General features: G+C 34.5%; 1 protein-coding gene across 2 annotated transcripts in view; it reads right to left on the bottom strand.

Annotated features, from left to right (window-relative positions):
• LOC149827546 (protein STRUBBELIG-RECEPTOR FAMILY 6-like) overlaps positions 1 to 16,161 on the bottom strand; it is a 51,808-nt gene extending 35,647 nt beyond the window's left edge. The window contains exons 1-11 of one of the 2 annotated variants that reach the window (XM_090019457.1): positions 15,933 to 16,161; positions 15,237 to 15,369; positions 14,883 to 14,954; positions 14,741 to 14,806; positions 14,587 to 14,658; positions 14,400 to 14,471; positions 13,036 to 13,107; positions 12,884 to 12,949; positions 12,731 to 12,796; positions 12,296 to 12,591; positions 1,653 to 1,936 (exon numbers count right to left, since the gene is read on the bottom strand). In XM_090019457.1, coding sequence (XP_089875583.1) covers positions 1,653 to 1,936; positions 12,296 to 12,591; positions 12,731 to 12,796; positions 12,884 to 12,949; positions 13,036 to 13,107; positions 14,400 to 14,471; positions 14,587 to 14,658; positions 14,741 to 14,806; positions 14,883 to 14,954; positions 15,237 to 15,369; positions 15,933 to 16,014 — 1,281 coding nt within the window. In that variant the 5' untranslated portion in view covers positions 16,015 to 16,161. The remainder of the gene's footprint in view (positions 1 to 1,652; positions 1,937 to 12,295; positions 12,592 to 12,730; positions 12,797 to 12,883; positions 12,950 to 13,035; positions 13,108 to 14,399; positions 14,472 to 14,586; positions 14,659 to 14,740; positions 14,807 to 14,882; positions 14,955 to 15,236; positions 15,370 to 15,932) is intronic. The other variant, XM_090019458.1, reaches the window with a different exon arrangement.
• Positions 16,162 to 16,967: the final 806 nt, after the last annotated feature.

The following is a 16,967-nucleotide window of genomic DNA, read 5'->3' as shown; positions in this document are numbered from 1 at the left end:
TAGGAGCTAAGCCAGCTAACATTCCAATTGATCCCAAAACTCACATGTTCGATGAGAAGTCTGACTATGTGGATAGTGTCAGCTTTAGATCCTTGGTGGGTAAGTTGTTATATGTGACTGTTACTAGACCTGACATTTCATTAGCCGTGAATAAATCAGTCAGTTTATGGACAAACCTACAAAAGTTCACTGGGATGCAGCTGTGATGGTTCTTCGGTACTTAAAGTCATCTCCTGGTAAAGGTCTGTTGTTTAAATGAAATCCCTCATTGGACGTTGTTGCTTACACCGACGCAGATTATGCGGGGTCTGTTGAAGATAAGAAGTCAACATCTGGATTTTGTGTGTTTGTGGGAGGAAATCTTGTTACCTGGAGGAGTAAGAAACAAACCGTTGTAACCAGGTCGAGTGTTGAATCTGAATACCGAGCGATGGCCCAGACCGCAACTGAGATTATGTGGGTAAAATCAGTTTTGACAGAGCTTCAGGAGAAAGTATCCATACATATGTTAATGATGTGTGACAATAGAGCTGCTACATATATTGACAACAACCCAGTGTTTCATGAAAGGACTAAACATATTGAAGTTGATTGTCACTATGTTCGCGACTTGGTTCAGGTTGGGTATATCTGCACCGATCATGTATCTTCCGAAGATAAAGTAGCTGATGTCTTTACCAAAGCTCTAGCGAGGCCAAGTTTCTCTCACTGTTGTGACAAGCTGAGCATGATTGATATCTATGCTCCAGCTTGAGGGGGAGTGTTGAGACATGCCTATAAAGGCATTTTGGGTTTACGTATTTTTATATATTGTGTGAGGGTTATTTTGTAATTTGGTGCTCACGTTTAATCTCTATTTAAGTAGAGATTAAACCCTAATATGAGAAGAGTGACTCTCTCTCTCTCTCTCTCTCTCTCTCTCTCTCTCTCTCTCTCTCTCTCTCTCTCTCTTGTGTGTGTTCCTGTGTGCTCCATTAAAGCTTCAACAGTGCTAAATGACCAGAACACAGATGACTTGGTGACCAGAGGTCCAATATGTCCTAGGAAGATGAGAAAACCTTTTTTTTTCATGTCCTTTCACAAGGTGATAATCAAAAGGGAAAAAACGATGGTACAGAGTCTACAGATAGTTGTGGCAACAAGTCTCCTCTAAAATGCAAGCTAAAGCAAAATAGCACTAGACTGATGCATTGATTGGAGGTATATTAGCTCTGTTAACAGTGATCTTTTTTTTTCCGGCTGGGACATATGAGTAGCAGATTATGATATCTAACTACTCCAGGTATAGATATGAAGAAAGAGAAGCTGTAGTTGAAGGGATCCTTTCAGTCCATGAAATGTCACCAAGATGCTTTAGTCCATATTGTCAAACATTATTTCATCATTTTCTCCTGGTTACCAATTTACTTTCCTAAGGAAATGTCTAAAGTAGATGATTACACACTTCATTCTTCCATACCCTCCAACCAGACACGCCTGTGTGTGTGTGTGAGAGAGAGAGAGAGAGAGAGTTTCACACACACAATTATCAAATACAACAATAACACAAACTTATAGAAACTCTGGCTATCAAAATTATCACAATGACATAAACAGCAAGGGGGAAAAGGCCATTAAAAAATAAAACTCTGCAACAAATGAAAGAAGCAGACCTTTCCATCAGGAAATTGAGCCTTATAAACACGCCCAATTGACCCCTCACCAATAAGATTGTCCACACTGAAACTGCACGTGGCCATCTGCAGATCCGCTACAGAGTACACTGATGCATTGATTGGAGGTATATTAGCTTTCTTAACAGTGATCTTTTTTTTCGGTTGCTCATCATCATTGAATGATTTGTGTCGTTCAAGAGGTGGGAGCTTAAGAGTCTTCGCTGGAGCTGGCTGCAATGTCACTGGTGTAGTTGAAGCAGACGATTGTACAGATTTCATTTCTACCAAATGAAATACAAGTACCTCAGTTCATCTTTAAATAATTAAAAGATACACTGGAAGATTTATATGGCAGAGTTTTGCTTGCAGAAAGAATGTTGATCATATTTTCAATTCAAGAATAAAGGCAAGAGTGATATCAGTCACAAATATCAGTATTGGTTATATCTCGGTGAGGCTATTTCTCGCAATATTATAGGTAGGTGATAAATCTTAGGAAAAACTCAGGGCTTAAATTTTGTTTTAATATAAAAATAACAAAACTAAGTAAGAAAATAGCATGTTTAGGTAATAAAATACATATACAATAAAAGAAATTAGTAAAAAAAAGTAATAGAAGAAAGACATTTAAGATGCAGAAAATAAGCAAAAACAGTAAAAATACTTGAAAATATCGCGAGATTCTTGTGATAATATCATGATATGATTATATTGCCAATATTTTCAAAATATCGCAATATTTTTCCTTTGATATAGTTTGCTGAAAATGCAGCTATAATATCGCAATATTTTAAAAATATTGCTGATATCTGTGACTATGATATATATGGGTCAATATCTGGTACAAACACCTCTTTTATTTTCTTTTTTCATCTTTTTTTATTGTTTTTCACGAATCTAACCTCATAGGTGTGATGCACATGTTTTGGTTTGTGGGAATCGGCACTTGGATCATCTGATTACAATGTTCAGTCATGATTTTGAAAAGCTTTAAAAATCAAAGGCCCACAGTTTACAATATTTTCATGACTTTTAGATCCAAAAGACATAATCCAAAATCATCTCTCCCTTGTATTATCCAAAAAAAAGACATGATCCCAATTTCAAACAATGATTCCAAGCATTTGAACCATGCTGAATCCATTTATAAGGTCCAATTGGATCAAAACAACCTGCACCTATGTAACTTTCAACCAGTTGTATTAATGTTAGCAGCATGCAACTGATTGAAATGACCAAGCACCCTTAAAAGTAATAGCATTTTTCAAAGTACATAATTACTATTAGGCACAGAGTGATTCTTTATTTTGGATGGAAACACCACATAACTTTCAAGAAACAAAAAGGTGCACTTAGTAAATTGAATTGAAAAGTAAAAGTGACCTTTTGACCTTGAAAAAAGAACTGTGTATTTTGGAAAATGTCATTGCTTTTAAGTGTGTTTTAATCATTTCAATTAGTTGAACACTGCTAGAACCAGTTTAAAGTTATATATATGTGTGTGTGTATGTATGTGCGTAGAAAGAGAGAAATTGGTAGGTGTGCACCCATTTTGGACCATGCAATCAAATCATTGGATGGCTAGAACACAATCGATATGCACAACATGGTTTAGTGAAAAACAAATTTCAGATCATGTGATTAAGGTGTATGAGGACTTTTGTACAAACAATCAACATGACAAACTACCAAATTTCACAACTCAAAAGCACATGACTGTACTCCAGAAAAAAATACAATCCAACAAGTGACCCCTAGCAAACAAAACTATGCTGAGCACATTTATGGTGTCAGACGAGAGCGGTTATCGACCAGTGTACACCAGAGGAAGGTCCAAAATCTACAACCAACGATGATCAGGCAGCATTCCTTCACTATGATCAGGCAGCATTCCTTCTCTAACGATTGAGATTTTCATCAATTGGACTCTAAATAGTGGGTTTTTATCATTATTAGTAAGCAACATGTTTTAGATTATGATTTGTCAATATCTAGATGTGCTCTTTAAAGCATTAAAAATCAACAATACACAATACTTTGTATTCTAAAAAGTTAAATGCATTGTATGCCATTGATTTTTCATGTTTTGAAAAATGTCTGGATGTTGTAAAATATTCATGTAAAGCATATTTTTTACTAATAAATCATAAAGATTGAATATATAAGATCTATTGATGAACCACTCAATCATTGGAGAAGGAAAGCCATCCGAACATGTAGATTTTGGACCTTCATTGGGTTGGACGGTCCCCCTTCCCTAGGTAGGTACATACATACATATACATAGGGTGAGAGTTTGCTCCAATTGTACAAATGCCCAAAGTAACATTGTATTGTAAACTTATCATAAATTTTTAATAAAATTTTTCAAAAATACCAAAAATATCTAGAAAAAAATTAACATATATTCTAAAACAATCATATCACATAAAACAATGATGAATTGCACAAAATACAACCATAAAATCACATATGAAGGCAACTACATAATTTAAATTAATAACAAACCATGCAACTGATAACTGACAATGTAAATAAAAGACTACATAATTTAAATTTTAAACATAATTAAAGCCTTACATTTAACCAATTAACTAACAATATTAAATTCACATCCAAGTCATACTAAAATGTCACAAGTCATAACTAAACTACTAAGAGTTCATGATGACTAAAAACATTATATTTAACCATCGCGTTGCATGTCAATCTTCATCAATAAAGATCCTAAAACTAAACTATCTTCTAGAGCCTATTTGCCAACCATCAATATTGTATTTCCTAAGTTCTGCATCCAACTACTGCTCGATGATCTCTTTATGTTGGGCCATGTTTTTGGCAAGTGGGTTATCATCATCATCATCATCTTCAAAATCTGGAACAATGGTTGAAAATCCTTCATCTTTGCCTTTTTGCAAATTTTTTCTTCGAAATTCTTCTAGTTGAACAATAACATCAACATGAAAAGTTGCAAGAATAGATGGAGAATCACATGGATGTACATTTTGATCTTGACCCGCAATATATTGTTTAAATCTATGTAATCCACTTATAATAATAGCATCACAAAACAGACATCTCAAATTCATGGTAACCCTATTCGTGGTACATCATCAATGCTTCCACAGTATTGCCATGGAGGATCACCTCCAATATGACATAAACATGAAGACAACATCGGAGGATCTAAAATAAAATATAACCAATTAAAAAACTTAGAAGCATAAAACACACATTTTCCCAAAAACACTAAATAAGAAGCACAGATTAGGGATTTTGTACTTCAACCAACTTTCTTGACTGAAAAAATAATGAAAATGTACTTGATAAAATCGCAAAAACCCTCTCCCTTGCTCACAAATTGGCAGAACCTAGGGTTCGTGGGTTTCCTTCTGATGAACTATAGACATATGAATAACTCGTCCCTCAAGAGGCCTTTTAAACCCAAAATAAAATATATATAACTTTAAAACTTTTCATGTAATATCATGTATTTTTCTATGATTTTTAATTTTGAAAATTATGAATTTTTAATTAATTATTTAATGAAAATGATAAAAAATATGAAAAATATATTAAAATCTAGGTGACGTCAGCTGGGTCTGGGCGTGAACCAGAACCCACTAACAAGATCTAGTCAAGCTAAATATAATTTGAGAAATTTCTAGTTTTTAACCTTTAAATTTGAGCAAAATCTAGGTTAAATTTAGGCGAAATTCGGAGGCGAAAATTAGGTAATTATACTGTTAGATGCACCTCATAATTTTGAGCACGTTGGTGTTCTGTTTTTCTGAAATCGGGTTACGATTGGCCTGAAAATCGCATTTTTCAAAAATGACATGCTTCTATTTTTGTCTTTTTCTGAATTGGATTGAATCCGCTCCGTTTGACCCAAGAAAATATGGATCTTGACCCAATCCATGACCCAGATTCATATGGATTTTGGATATAGATTTGGATCTTGGATCTGAATCTAAATCCAAAATCCATATATAACCAATTTAAAACTTTGAAATTTAAATTGGGTAGGTAGAGTTCTACTTGGAGTAGAACTCTACTCTAGGGAGGCTTCTAGAGTGGGGGTGACACCCTCTAGAATATTCCCAAAATATTATATAAAAAAATAAATAATAAATAAAATAAAATAAAATAATTAAAAAAAAGGATAATTCAAAGGATAATATAGAGTTCTACATAAAGTAGAACTCTATTTGTGTTAAGCCACCTAGAGGGAAAGTCACCCTCTAGATAAGTCTTAATTAAAAAATTTATTAAATAAAATAAATTATTAAACACAAGATATAAAAAGGGGGTCGGTCTCCTCTCTCTCTCTAGAAATCATGATTCTAGAGAGAGAGGGAGAGAGAGCCCCAAACTCGTGTGGGAGAGAGGAGGAAAAAAAAAGGAAAAGAATGTATTCAACTTTTGTTGATTTTAGATAGCACATAATGTGAGATACATGTTGTCGATTTCTTTTTATAGCCAAGCATGTTGAATATAATATATATATATATATATATATATTGCCCAAGTTGACCTTGATATTTGTTGATTCTTTTTATGTTCTGAAAAAAAAATGACTGGATCAGATTTGATCTAATCAAATTTTGCCGATTTCAACATATTAGCAAACCTGATCAGATCTGCTAATATATTGTCTTTACGCAGTCTGATCCAATCTGCCGATATGTGTTTGATGAAGACTGATCAGATCTGTCGATATGTTTTTGTTGATGTTACAGATCTGTCAATATGATATTTTAATATTGTTTTTAGATCTGCCGATATATATTGTGCATATGCATTTTGATCAGACTTACGATGTGTGTGTACATGTGCAATATGATCAGATTGTCGACGTGCATACATGTGCAATCTGATCAGACTGACGAAATATGTTGTGCAATCTGATCAGACTACCGATGTATTTTGTTGTGCAATCTAATCAGACTGTCGATGTGTATGTGCAGACTCATCAGACCTGCCAATAGGTTATTTTTTTATATTGTTATCAAACATGCAATATGTTATTTTTTTATGCTGTGATCAGATTTGCATTGTATGTATGCATGTGCAATCTGATCAGACTGTCGATGGGTGTACATGTGCAATTTGATCAGACCGTCGATGTGTATGCATGTTCAATCTGATCAGATTGCCCATGTATGTGCCTGCGCATTCTAATAAGATTTTCCAATGTCTTGTACTTGTGCAATCTGATCAAATTTGGCAACGTGTGAACTTGTGCATTTTGATAAGATTTGCCAAGGTTTTGTGCGTATGCAATCTGATTAGATTTGGCATAATGTGTGCATGTGCAACCTGGTCAGGCTGTCGATGGGTGTGTGCATGAACAATCTGATCAGATTTGTTCTGATCAAATTTGTCTATGTGAGTTGTATTTGCAATCTGATCAGATTTTCTAGTGTGTTGGGTTTGCAATATGATCAGATTTGCTATTGTGTCGTGTATGTTAAATCTGAACAATTTTGCCATGTGCAAACTCAAATTCATGTTGACTACAGGATTACGTATCCGATTATATGTTTTGATTTGGTTATGTATACTTATGCATTCGAATACCATGTTGCAAATGTGCATATTATACTTATGGAATCTGAAATTTATTTTGATGTTTGCATAAATATGATTGTATGCATGTTTGGGTGTTTATGCATGGAATTGATCATGATAATGAGTGTTGCAATCATTTGTTCGCATGCATATGCGTTTGGCTTTATGTGGATTCATGTTGTGTATTTAAATGTGCACTGTGAACATGTTTTGAACCAAGTTGTGTCTTGCATTTTCACTAAAATTTTGCAAAAGATGCATAAATCACTTTTGAGATGTTGTAGTGGTCAGGTGTGAACTACTGCAGGCCGTATAGGCTAGGAGCATGTGTTGCTCTATTTATTGTTGATTTTAATTTATGCATTACAAAATTTATCTCTAAAAGATTAATGATTTTTCCAAAATTAATTGCATTGTTATATTTTACGGGTCAGGGCCTAAAATTGGTTTTGCAAGTTGATTTACAAAATGGTTCTTGTCTAAAGAACTTAAAGTTATTTGAAAAAAGTAAAAGAGATCAAACAGTGTAATTAATATCATCATTGATGTCACTTCCAAAGTGTGAAAATCTTAGATGACGATTTTAGGGAACCGTGAGGATACTAAAACTCTATGTGTGATTGTTCTCCTGAACCCGATATGGTGGTTCACCTCGTGACCACAATTTTAGGAAGATACTGCCACTTTGCATGGTGGTAGTGGTGTTGACTCAGTTGTAGTTATTAGTATACTAAGAAAATAACGTCAGTGAATGTTGATTTTCTAGATGTCCCGACATTATATGTTGATTTTTAATGTTCTGATGGATGGTGTTGATTCTTGATATTGATCGAGGAATAAGGTCGAATCCTTGTAATAAAATATAAATTGTATATTAAGCTACAACTGAAAACCTAACTTGGACTTCGAGAATTTTGTACCCGTTTTGAGTATTTGCGGGTTTAAGAAAAAGTGAAAACTAAAATTGAGTGCATTTAATAGGGACATACATGCAAAATCAACTCTGATAAATAACTTAACAAGCTATGTCACATAGGTGCGGGTGCGGGTGCGGGTGCGGAGACGTGGCACTTAAAAAAACCTTGGGTGCGGGCGTGTGGGGAGGATATATATATATATATAAATTTTAACAGTTTTAAGTTAACACTTCATGTATTTGTGTGCATTTATGTATTTATATATATAATATAGATAAAAATGGACTTGATTAGGGTTAATTGAATCTACTTTTGGATAGAAATGGACCTCAGTGTGATTAAGTTCACCTAACACAAAGAAAATTGTGTCCAAGTGTCGCACCCGCCCGGGTGCGGTGCCATATTAGAAGAGTCTATGTGACAATTAATAAGTTATTCATGCAAGTGCATTGAATCATGCATCTTTACTGTTCAGCATTAGTTCATGCATTCATGCTTATTTTGTTTCACATGATAATTGTTATTGCATGATATTTGTTTAAATGCTTGAATGGTAAGTTAATTGTGGTAAATTGTTTTTGTGATATTCTTCTGAAATTTATGCATGAATTTGGTTTATATTATTTTCTTATTGTTTTAATTTTTAGAAGAATTCATACAAAGAACTTTGGTTCTTACCCATTTTCATAAAATTATTTTACAGGCTCAGATGCTCAGTGATGTCTCGATTGGCTGACTGGAGACTGCGAGCCTTATATGACTAGTTTTGAGTTCTCTGATAGTGTGGCTCATTATGTGATAGACGATTTTACTGTCTTAGTTTATTTGACATTTATTCATTGATTAATAAAGTTTGAATTATTATTCTTTTTTTATTCAATGCACAGTCTATTTGTAATTTGGTATATTAAATCTGTGAAGCCCCGGATCCTTGGGTTTGTTTCTGCAAATGTTTAAAAAAAAATGCACTATTTTTACGAAGATTAGTTGGGGTCGTTACATTTTAAGTGTGTCAATACTATATCATACAATACACATTATTTCATGTGTATCGTATGATACACCTTATACGGGTATGATACACACTCATATCGAAATACGAGTGTGTATTGTATCGCAAAACACAGAAGTAACGATATCTATTGTACCATATCGTACAATATGTATAACCATAGTATAAACTACTTTGATTTTTTTGTTTTTGCCAAATGACATCATAAATGTGATCTACATGTCATTTTTAGTAGGAACCAGCTTTTTGATTGCCTGATTGTGACCGGTGTACAGGTTCTTGTAAATGCACTAATTTTTCCCGACTCAAGAAACATATTGTTTCATTGAAAAAACATGATCAAAGAGTCAATTTCCACTAAATCAACTGTGTTGAACACATTTATGAGGTTATATTGAGCGAAAACATGTATAGTGAAATTCCATCTAGATTGTAGGTAGAATTGACTACATTATATATATATATATATAGAGAGAGAGAGAGAGAGAATTGTGAGCTACCATCTGAATCATGCTTGGCATATTTCATTTACTATTTTCATTGGTTCCAACATGATAGTTGAGGCAGTGTAAAACTACCCTCATATTCATGAATTGTGAGCTCTTGATTTGTTCCTATCTTTGAAAAATTAATCTCAGGGAAATGGAGATTATCAAACATACAAACGAAGTAGATAGGGAGCATATTTGCAAAAAAGGTTTGTATGTACAAATGCCTTTTTTTTGGTTTTTTTCATGAAACTAATCTTATAGGCGTGATCGAAATGTTTTTCTTAGTGGGAATCTGATCTTAGAACATCCAATTAAAACATGTAGGCAGGTTTTATAGTGCTTCAAAAATCAACCCTTTACAATGTGCAATACTTTCCTGGGTCATAAAATCGCATTTTTCATCAAAAAATTCAAAAACAATTCAAAAACTGATCCCTCCTATTTCGGTCATGCTAAATCCAGCTATGAGGTCCAATTATATCAAAACAACCTGTGCCATGGTGATCTAGAGGCGTTTATACATACAAACGTTAGTAGCAAACATTTTCCCTAGTAAATAAATTATGCTAAACACCTGTACTTTTAGATCCAACATCCCGCAGCTAGATCCATCCAAGTGTTCTATCATGTTTCAAAACCACAATAGACTCTCTCTCTCTCTCTCTCCATATGTATACAAATATATAGTATTTTGCTTTACATATAGGCATGTAAATTATAAGGTTTTTATTTAATGTTAAACCTTTTATTTTAATGCCAGCAGATCAAAACACCCTTAAAAGCAATAGCATTTTTTAAAATGTAAGGCTACCTTTTTGGTAAGATGAGTCCTTTGTTTTGTAAGAAAAAAAAGAACCTCTTTTCAAAAAGTAACAAGGTGAATTTCAAAAAAGACCATCGCTTTTAAGGTATTTTGATCATTTGAATCAGTTGAACACAGCTAATGTTAATATAAAAGTTCTAATGTCAAATAAACCAATCATGTTATCAAAAACACGCCTTGAGGCACAAAAGGTGTGCCTCGCCTTGAGGCACGGCCGTCTATGCCTCAAAGCGCAAAAAAAATAATTTATTTTTACAAAAAGATTTCAGAGACAATCAACAAAGTTTTTGTAGGTTAATCTCATATATTTTCCAGTTATTTCAGTTATGTAATAAGTTATTAGTATATTACTATATTTTAACTTTTGTTGGTTAATCTCGTATATTTTTCAGTTATTTCAGTCATGTAATTAGTTTCTTAATATATTTTAACTTTTGTTGGTTAATCTCATATATTTTTCAGTTATGTAATCAGTTTTTTAGTTAATTTTATATGTTAATCTCATATTTTTTTAGAATAATCTCATATATTTTAACTTTTGTAGGTTAATCTCATATATTTTTCAGTTATTTCAGTTATGTAATCAGTTTCTTAGTATATTTTAACTTTTGTTGGTTAATCTCATATATTTTCCAGTTATGTAATCAATTTTTAGTTACTTTTATATGTTAATCTCACATTTTTTAGAATAATCTCATATATTTTAACTTTTGTAGGTTAATCTTATATATTTTCCAGTTATTTCAGTTATGTAATCAGTTTCTTAGTATATTTTAACTTTTTCTTGTTAATCTCATAGATTTTTCAGTTATGTAATCAGTTTTTTAGTTACTTTTATATGTTAATCTCATATTTTTTAGAATAATCTCATATATTTTAACTTTTGTTGGTTAATCTCATATATTTTCCAGTTATGTAATCATTTTTTTAGTTACTTTTATATGTTAATCTTATATTTTTTAGAATAATCTCATATATTTTTCAGTTATTTCAGTTATGTAATCAGTTTCTTAGTAAATTTTAACTTTTTTGGTTAATATCATATATTTTCCAGTTATATAATCAGTTTTTAGTTACTTTTATATGTTAATCTCATATTTTTTAGTACTTATTTGAGATTTTCTATTTTTTATTGGTCATTATTTCATCAATAAAGCATTTTTTTTTATTTGTATTTTCAGATATTTTTTTAAAGTTTCAAAAAAAAATTGAGGCTTACGATTTACGCCTCGAGGCTTATGCCTCGCCTAGGTTTTTGGTGGAGCGCCTCGCTACGCCTCAACGCTTTTCGCAACACTGAAACCAATATAATATATAGAGAGATGTATATGCATATGTAATTATGTATCCATTGTGTGTGTGTGTGTTGGGGGGGGGGGGGGGGGGGGATCAAGATCCTATATTTTCCAAAAAATCCATGGTTAAGATCCAACATGAGTGATTGAAAGAATCCCTCAGTCTTTGATCAACTGGTTCTGTGAGGATAGACATATGTTGCGTATGTAACACCAACTATGTCAACAGAAGGCAGTGATATTCATGATAAAGTTTACACCATAGTAGTTTTCCATGTCTAATTCTTGTCCATAGATAATCGGGCATTGTTATGAAAATGAATCGTGAATAGTTTTGTTCTTATAGGAGGCACAGGAAGAAATGTTACAATTCTTAACCTAACAATTACACATACAACTCTTGAAATACATTAGCTGAACACCAAGCACAAGTAATTCAATACAAAAAAACGAAAAGACAATAGCATTAGGCAGTAACAATAGAAATTGTCAACTGCAAACCTAATATCAAGGAACCTATTTGATTACCTTTAATTTCATTTGATCCAAGAAGGCTAAAGGGCTGATCCTGGTTAAGTTTTTCTTCATCAGAGGAGCGTCTAGATCTCCTCCTCCTTAATAGGAAAAATGCTAGAATCCCTCCAATAACTAAAAGAGTTATCACTATTCCAGCTATACCCCCACCACTTATGCTTGATTTCTTTCCGCCTCCTCCACTTGGGCTGTTATTACCACCAGAATTATGACCCGCTCTAGCAGGTGGTGGTGGTGTAAATGGTGGTGGAGGTGGTGCAGGGCCTGTGTTCCATGAATTACCATCTGTCCTGAAAAAATTTCATGAGCAGTATATCACAACAATTGCTGTTAGAAACAACCTATAACAGGGTAGCAATTTAGAAGCACTTCAAATTTCTTCAAGCCAGATAAATAGGAAATTTCTTTTATGACTAATAAATTACTCACTGGATGTTTCTGATATTTCTCAATTGTGCTGGTATCCAACCAGTAAAATGATTATGTGCAATATTCCTGCAACCAAAATAAATTGATGATGTACTACATACCCTCACGCTTTAAGGAGATGAAAAATTTCCTCACAGTACATCTTCCACTTACATGTCTTGTAGTGGAAGATAGGCAAGGACATCAATAGAGCCTGTGAACTGGTTGTTTTGCAGATACCTGTGACAAGAAAAATAACAATGATACTGCATAAATAAGACCAACATGGAAATGGAAAAATTAATAGTCTTCTGTTGTTCACTCACAGTGTAGTGAGACTGGAAAGGTTGCTAAAAGTAGAGGGAAGATTGCCAGGCAAACTATTATAAGATAAATCCCTGAAAAATCAAAGTGTGACTGCCCAGCGACAACAAAAAAATAACAAATTTCAATGAATAAAATAATAATGACAACAATAGAATGACCATCCATGGTCTCTGAAAGAGAAGAAAGGGCCTCTCAATATTATCCAATAAAACTCGTTTTGGGTAACAGGGTAAGAAATGAACATCACCATGTATATATTCAGGTGCAATGTACACACTAGTACTCCAATGCATTTAATTTATGAATAGCAATTAGATGATCAGCATGATCAATTTATATCTGATTCTAATCTATAATAATTAAACCAGTAAAGTAAATCTATAATGAAAAATTAAATAAGGGAATAAAGATAGAGTCCATCCACAACAAGAAGCAAAACTCAGGCTTCATCAACGATCCATGACCTAGACCACCAGATTGGTTCGCAGGAACTGACCTGAACCGTGGACTAGATCGAAAACTTCAAAAGATATTCCTAACATTTCTTAGGGCAGGTGGTAACAAAATGCAGAACCTTGGTGTGCACACATAGCATCTTACAGTGTGAGAGTAGAGACAGAAATTTAATATCGGGGTCCTAATTCTGACCAATGTAATGATGCAAACAGTGTGAGAGGTGGAGGATAGATAAGAACAAAAGACCCAATAGATTGAAATTTCTGTATTGGATCATGACATCTAGGAGCAAGCAGATCGTTCATCTTAAAGAGGATGAGCCTCAACAATAGAGTTACCATTAGCAGTTCATAGTGTACACCCAACATCTAACTCTTTGAAGATTAAGCTGACAATTAGGCCAGGTCAATTCCATGGCCTGGAGGCATTTGCTTGATTAATAACTTCCAGAAACAGATGACTCTGAGTATGATTATGATGGATTGGCTAATTTTCCACTGAAGGGAACTCCACATATAGCTTCCACCATAGTTACAGAAAAAATACTTATCTACAAGCTTATTATTAGATTTAAATTGATCTTTATGCTTGTGAATAGATAAAGAGTCTCAGCAAATTCATAAAAAAATGAAGTCTGGAATTTGATTAATTCGTTGTGAGAAAAAAAAACTAAATTTCCAATTTTCCATCAACAGAAGTGATGTGGTGTCCCACATTGCAATCAGAATGCAGCTTTGGGACTCAAGAATGGGAAAAGTGAAAAACAGACTGAAACAAACTAAGGCCCAAACACAATCAAGAATATATAACACACATTCAAGATGGCATCCCACAGATACAGCAATATCTGCAAAACGGTTGCAGGAGGATCCACAATCGAGAGGAAAAAAAAAAGAAGTCAACTTACAAAGTGGCCAGATTTGGAAGATGTCCAAATATGTCATCCAATGGAACTTGAAGTTGGTTATGGGCAAGATTTCTGCAACCACCCAGAAGACCACAATCTTATTCACAGTGTCAAGTGAAAACAGGGCCCAATGCGCATTTTTTTAAGGAAACGAAAGAAAAGGGAAAACCACAAGAATGCCACTCACAAGTATGCAAGAGAAGTCATTTTTGAAATTGAATACGGGACTCTTCCGGTAAAGTTGTTCCCAGAAAGATTTCTACACAATTATCATAGAAACAACTCAGATAACCGTGCTGACACTGGACTCTAGAAGATAGAAATTCACATTCTCAACTTACATCTGCTGAGAACTTTGAGGAAGGTTGTAAGGTATGTCTCCATTGAAGAGATTGTTGCTCAAGTCCCTGCATGGTAATGCACCATCAGATTAACTCCAAAATATAAAACCTGACCAAATTGGAATCAAACTCAGGTGCTCACAAGTTAATCAGGGACATGAAGCTGTTGAGGTTGTAACCCATCAATCCGGCCAACCCAGCGCCCGATAGTTTGCTGCTCAAATTCAAGTGAAAACAGAATAAACACAATATGCAACTCATCCCTTGCGTGCAACATAACATTACATATTGAACAAAAACACGAAAATTAAATATGACAGCTCAAAGGTGTCTGGAGATTTTCATTTTTTGTTTTTCCCTTTTCATTTAGCATCGGAAATTTGGTTTTAAGAGGAAATTTCGTCTATCAATAAGATCTTGAAATAAATCAATACAGAAAAAAAAATGGGAAGTTTCAGAACACAACAAAACAAGTACAAGTACAAGAATTCTTTACATCTCTGTAACCGACGACCCAGAGCACGTAATGCCTCTCCAGGATTGACCACAAGGATCTCCTCCGTTTGAACTCCATCCGTTCAGCTGAGAGGGAGAACCTATGCTGCTATACCAAGTGTTGAGAGCAGTGACTGCATTCAAATAAATGAGCAAATGAACAAGGTTAATCAAAGGAAAAACTAAACCACAGCTCCTTTCGGTTCCGATAAAAGTAAAATCACCAGGTAGAACCACCAGATGTGGTTTTTCTTCTAGATTTAATCCAACCCACTTTTCGAAAATGAGAAAAAAAAATCCCATATTTGACGCATAAAGAAAGAATGCTAGTTGTTTCAACATCACGCTCTCGCTCATGGTCCGATCAAATGCCGCCCCAGAATAAGAAATCACATGGAGATGCAAAATCCATGGAAACCCATCTCCTGTTTCTGTATTTTCAGCGTTTCTCGAAATCGATTATCAATCATTTTTTCTGACAAACAAAACAACCACACCAACATAATCTCTTTCAGCCAAGACACCGCAATCACAGTCAATACATTCATCCCCCAGAGAAAAAATAAAGAACCAAACACACACAAAAAAAAAAACTTTTCAAACCCAAGAAAAGAGTGAGAGATAGAGAGATTTGTGCACACAAACAATGGAATCGAGAGCTTGGCTGATGTGGGTATCGAGAAAATCGATGCCTCACCATCTGATTGATCTGTATGTGCATGAACGGATCCCAAATTCGATGTCAAGACGCAGACGAGGAGAGCCAGATATCCCCACATTCTTCAGTTCTTCTTCTTCTTCTCTCTCTTTCTCTGCCGCCAGAAATTCACATAAAGCAACGTACGAAACCGGAACCTTCACAAGCGGCTGAACGAAGCACCACCATTAGAACACCACCCCACCTCTCTCTCTCTCTCTCATCTTATACCAAGCTGAGAGTAACAAGTAAGAAGGAAGATGATTTAGAAAAAAAAAGAATAAAATAGAAAAGGAAAAAATCAGGAAAAGTAAATTAAAATAAAAAAGAAATCAGAGGAGATGAAAATGAGACACTCTTTTTTTGCGTTATCAGTTCTCACGACTCACCCTCACGCCTTGAGTGTCCTTTTCAACCCTCAAAATAAAATAAAAAAATTAATCATTTCTGTGGGGTCAGTAAATTACTAAAAAACTCCTGCTAAGTCAAATCCTGGACCAAAGAATCGTTCTTCCTTCTTGTGACGAAAATTTATGGACGTTGTTCCGCTGTTCCTGCCTTTTCTGGGACACAGTTGTCATTTCTGAAAAAAAAAGAAAACAAACAAAAAACCTACCAACAGATGAGTCATCAGCGTTTGCTGTGGGTGTCCGCCTGTCGGAAGCAGATCAGGTCATGCTGAACATGAGCGTTTTTGCTCATGCTGACATCGTGGCCGTCTGTTTGCATTTTGGATGAATGCCACGTGGTTTTATTGACTTTTATGCTTTTTAAAATGCAAATCGGATGGCCACGATGTCAGCATGAGCAAAAACGCTCATTTTCAACATGACCTGATCTGCTTCCCCGCCTGTCCCTGCCACTCGGCTGAGTTACGGTGGGCCCAGCTCGCTCGACTTGGGCCAAAAATGAGATGGGTCCGGACCCAAATAGAGAGGGCGTTGAAGCTGTGGGCACTAGCCGCACTAGGCACTACAAAAGTGTTGGTCCGGGTGGCAGTATCAAAGCTATGGGTCTAAGTCAGATTTTCCACCA

Source organism: Nuphar pumila, chromosome 10, assembly GCF_984573655.1.
Source record: "Nuphar pumila chromosome 10, dmNupPumi1.hap1.1, whole genome shotgun sequence".
Lineage (NCBI taxonomy): Eukaryota > Viridiplantae > Streptophyta > Magnoliopsida > Nymphaeales > Nymphaeaceae > Nuphar > Nuphar pumila.
Note: the sequence above shows the minus strand (reverse complement) of the source record. Positions and strands in the feature narration are given on the sequence as shown.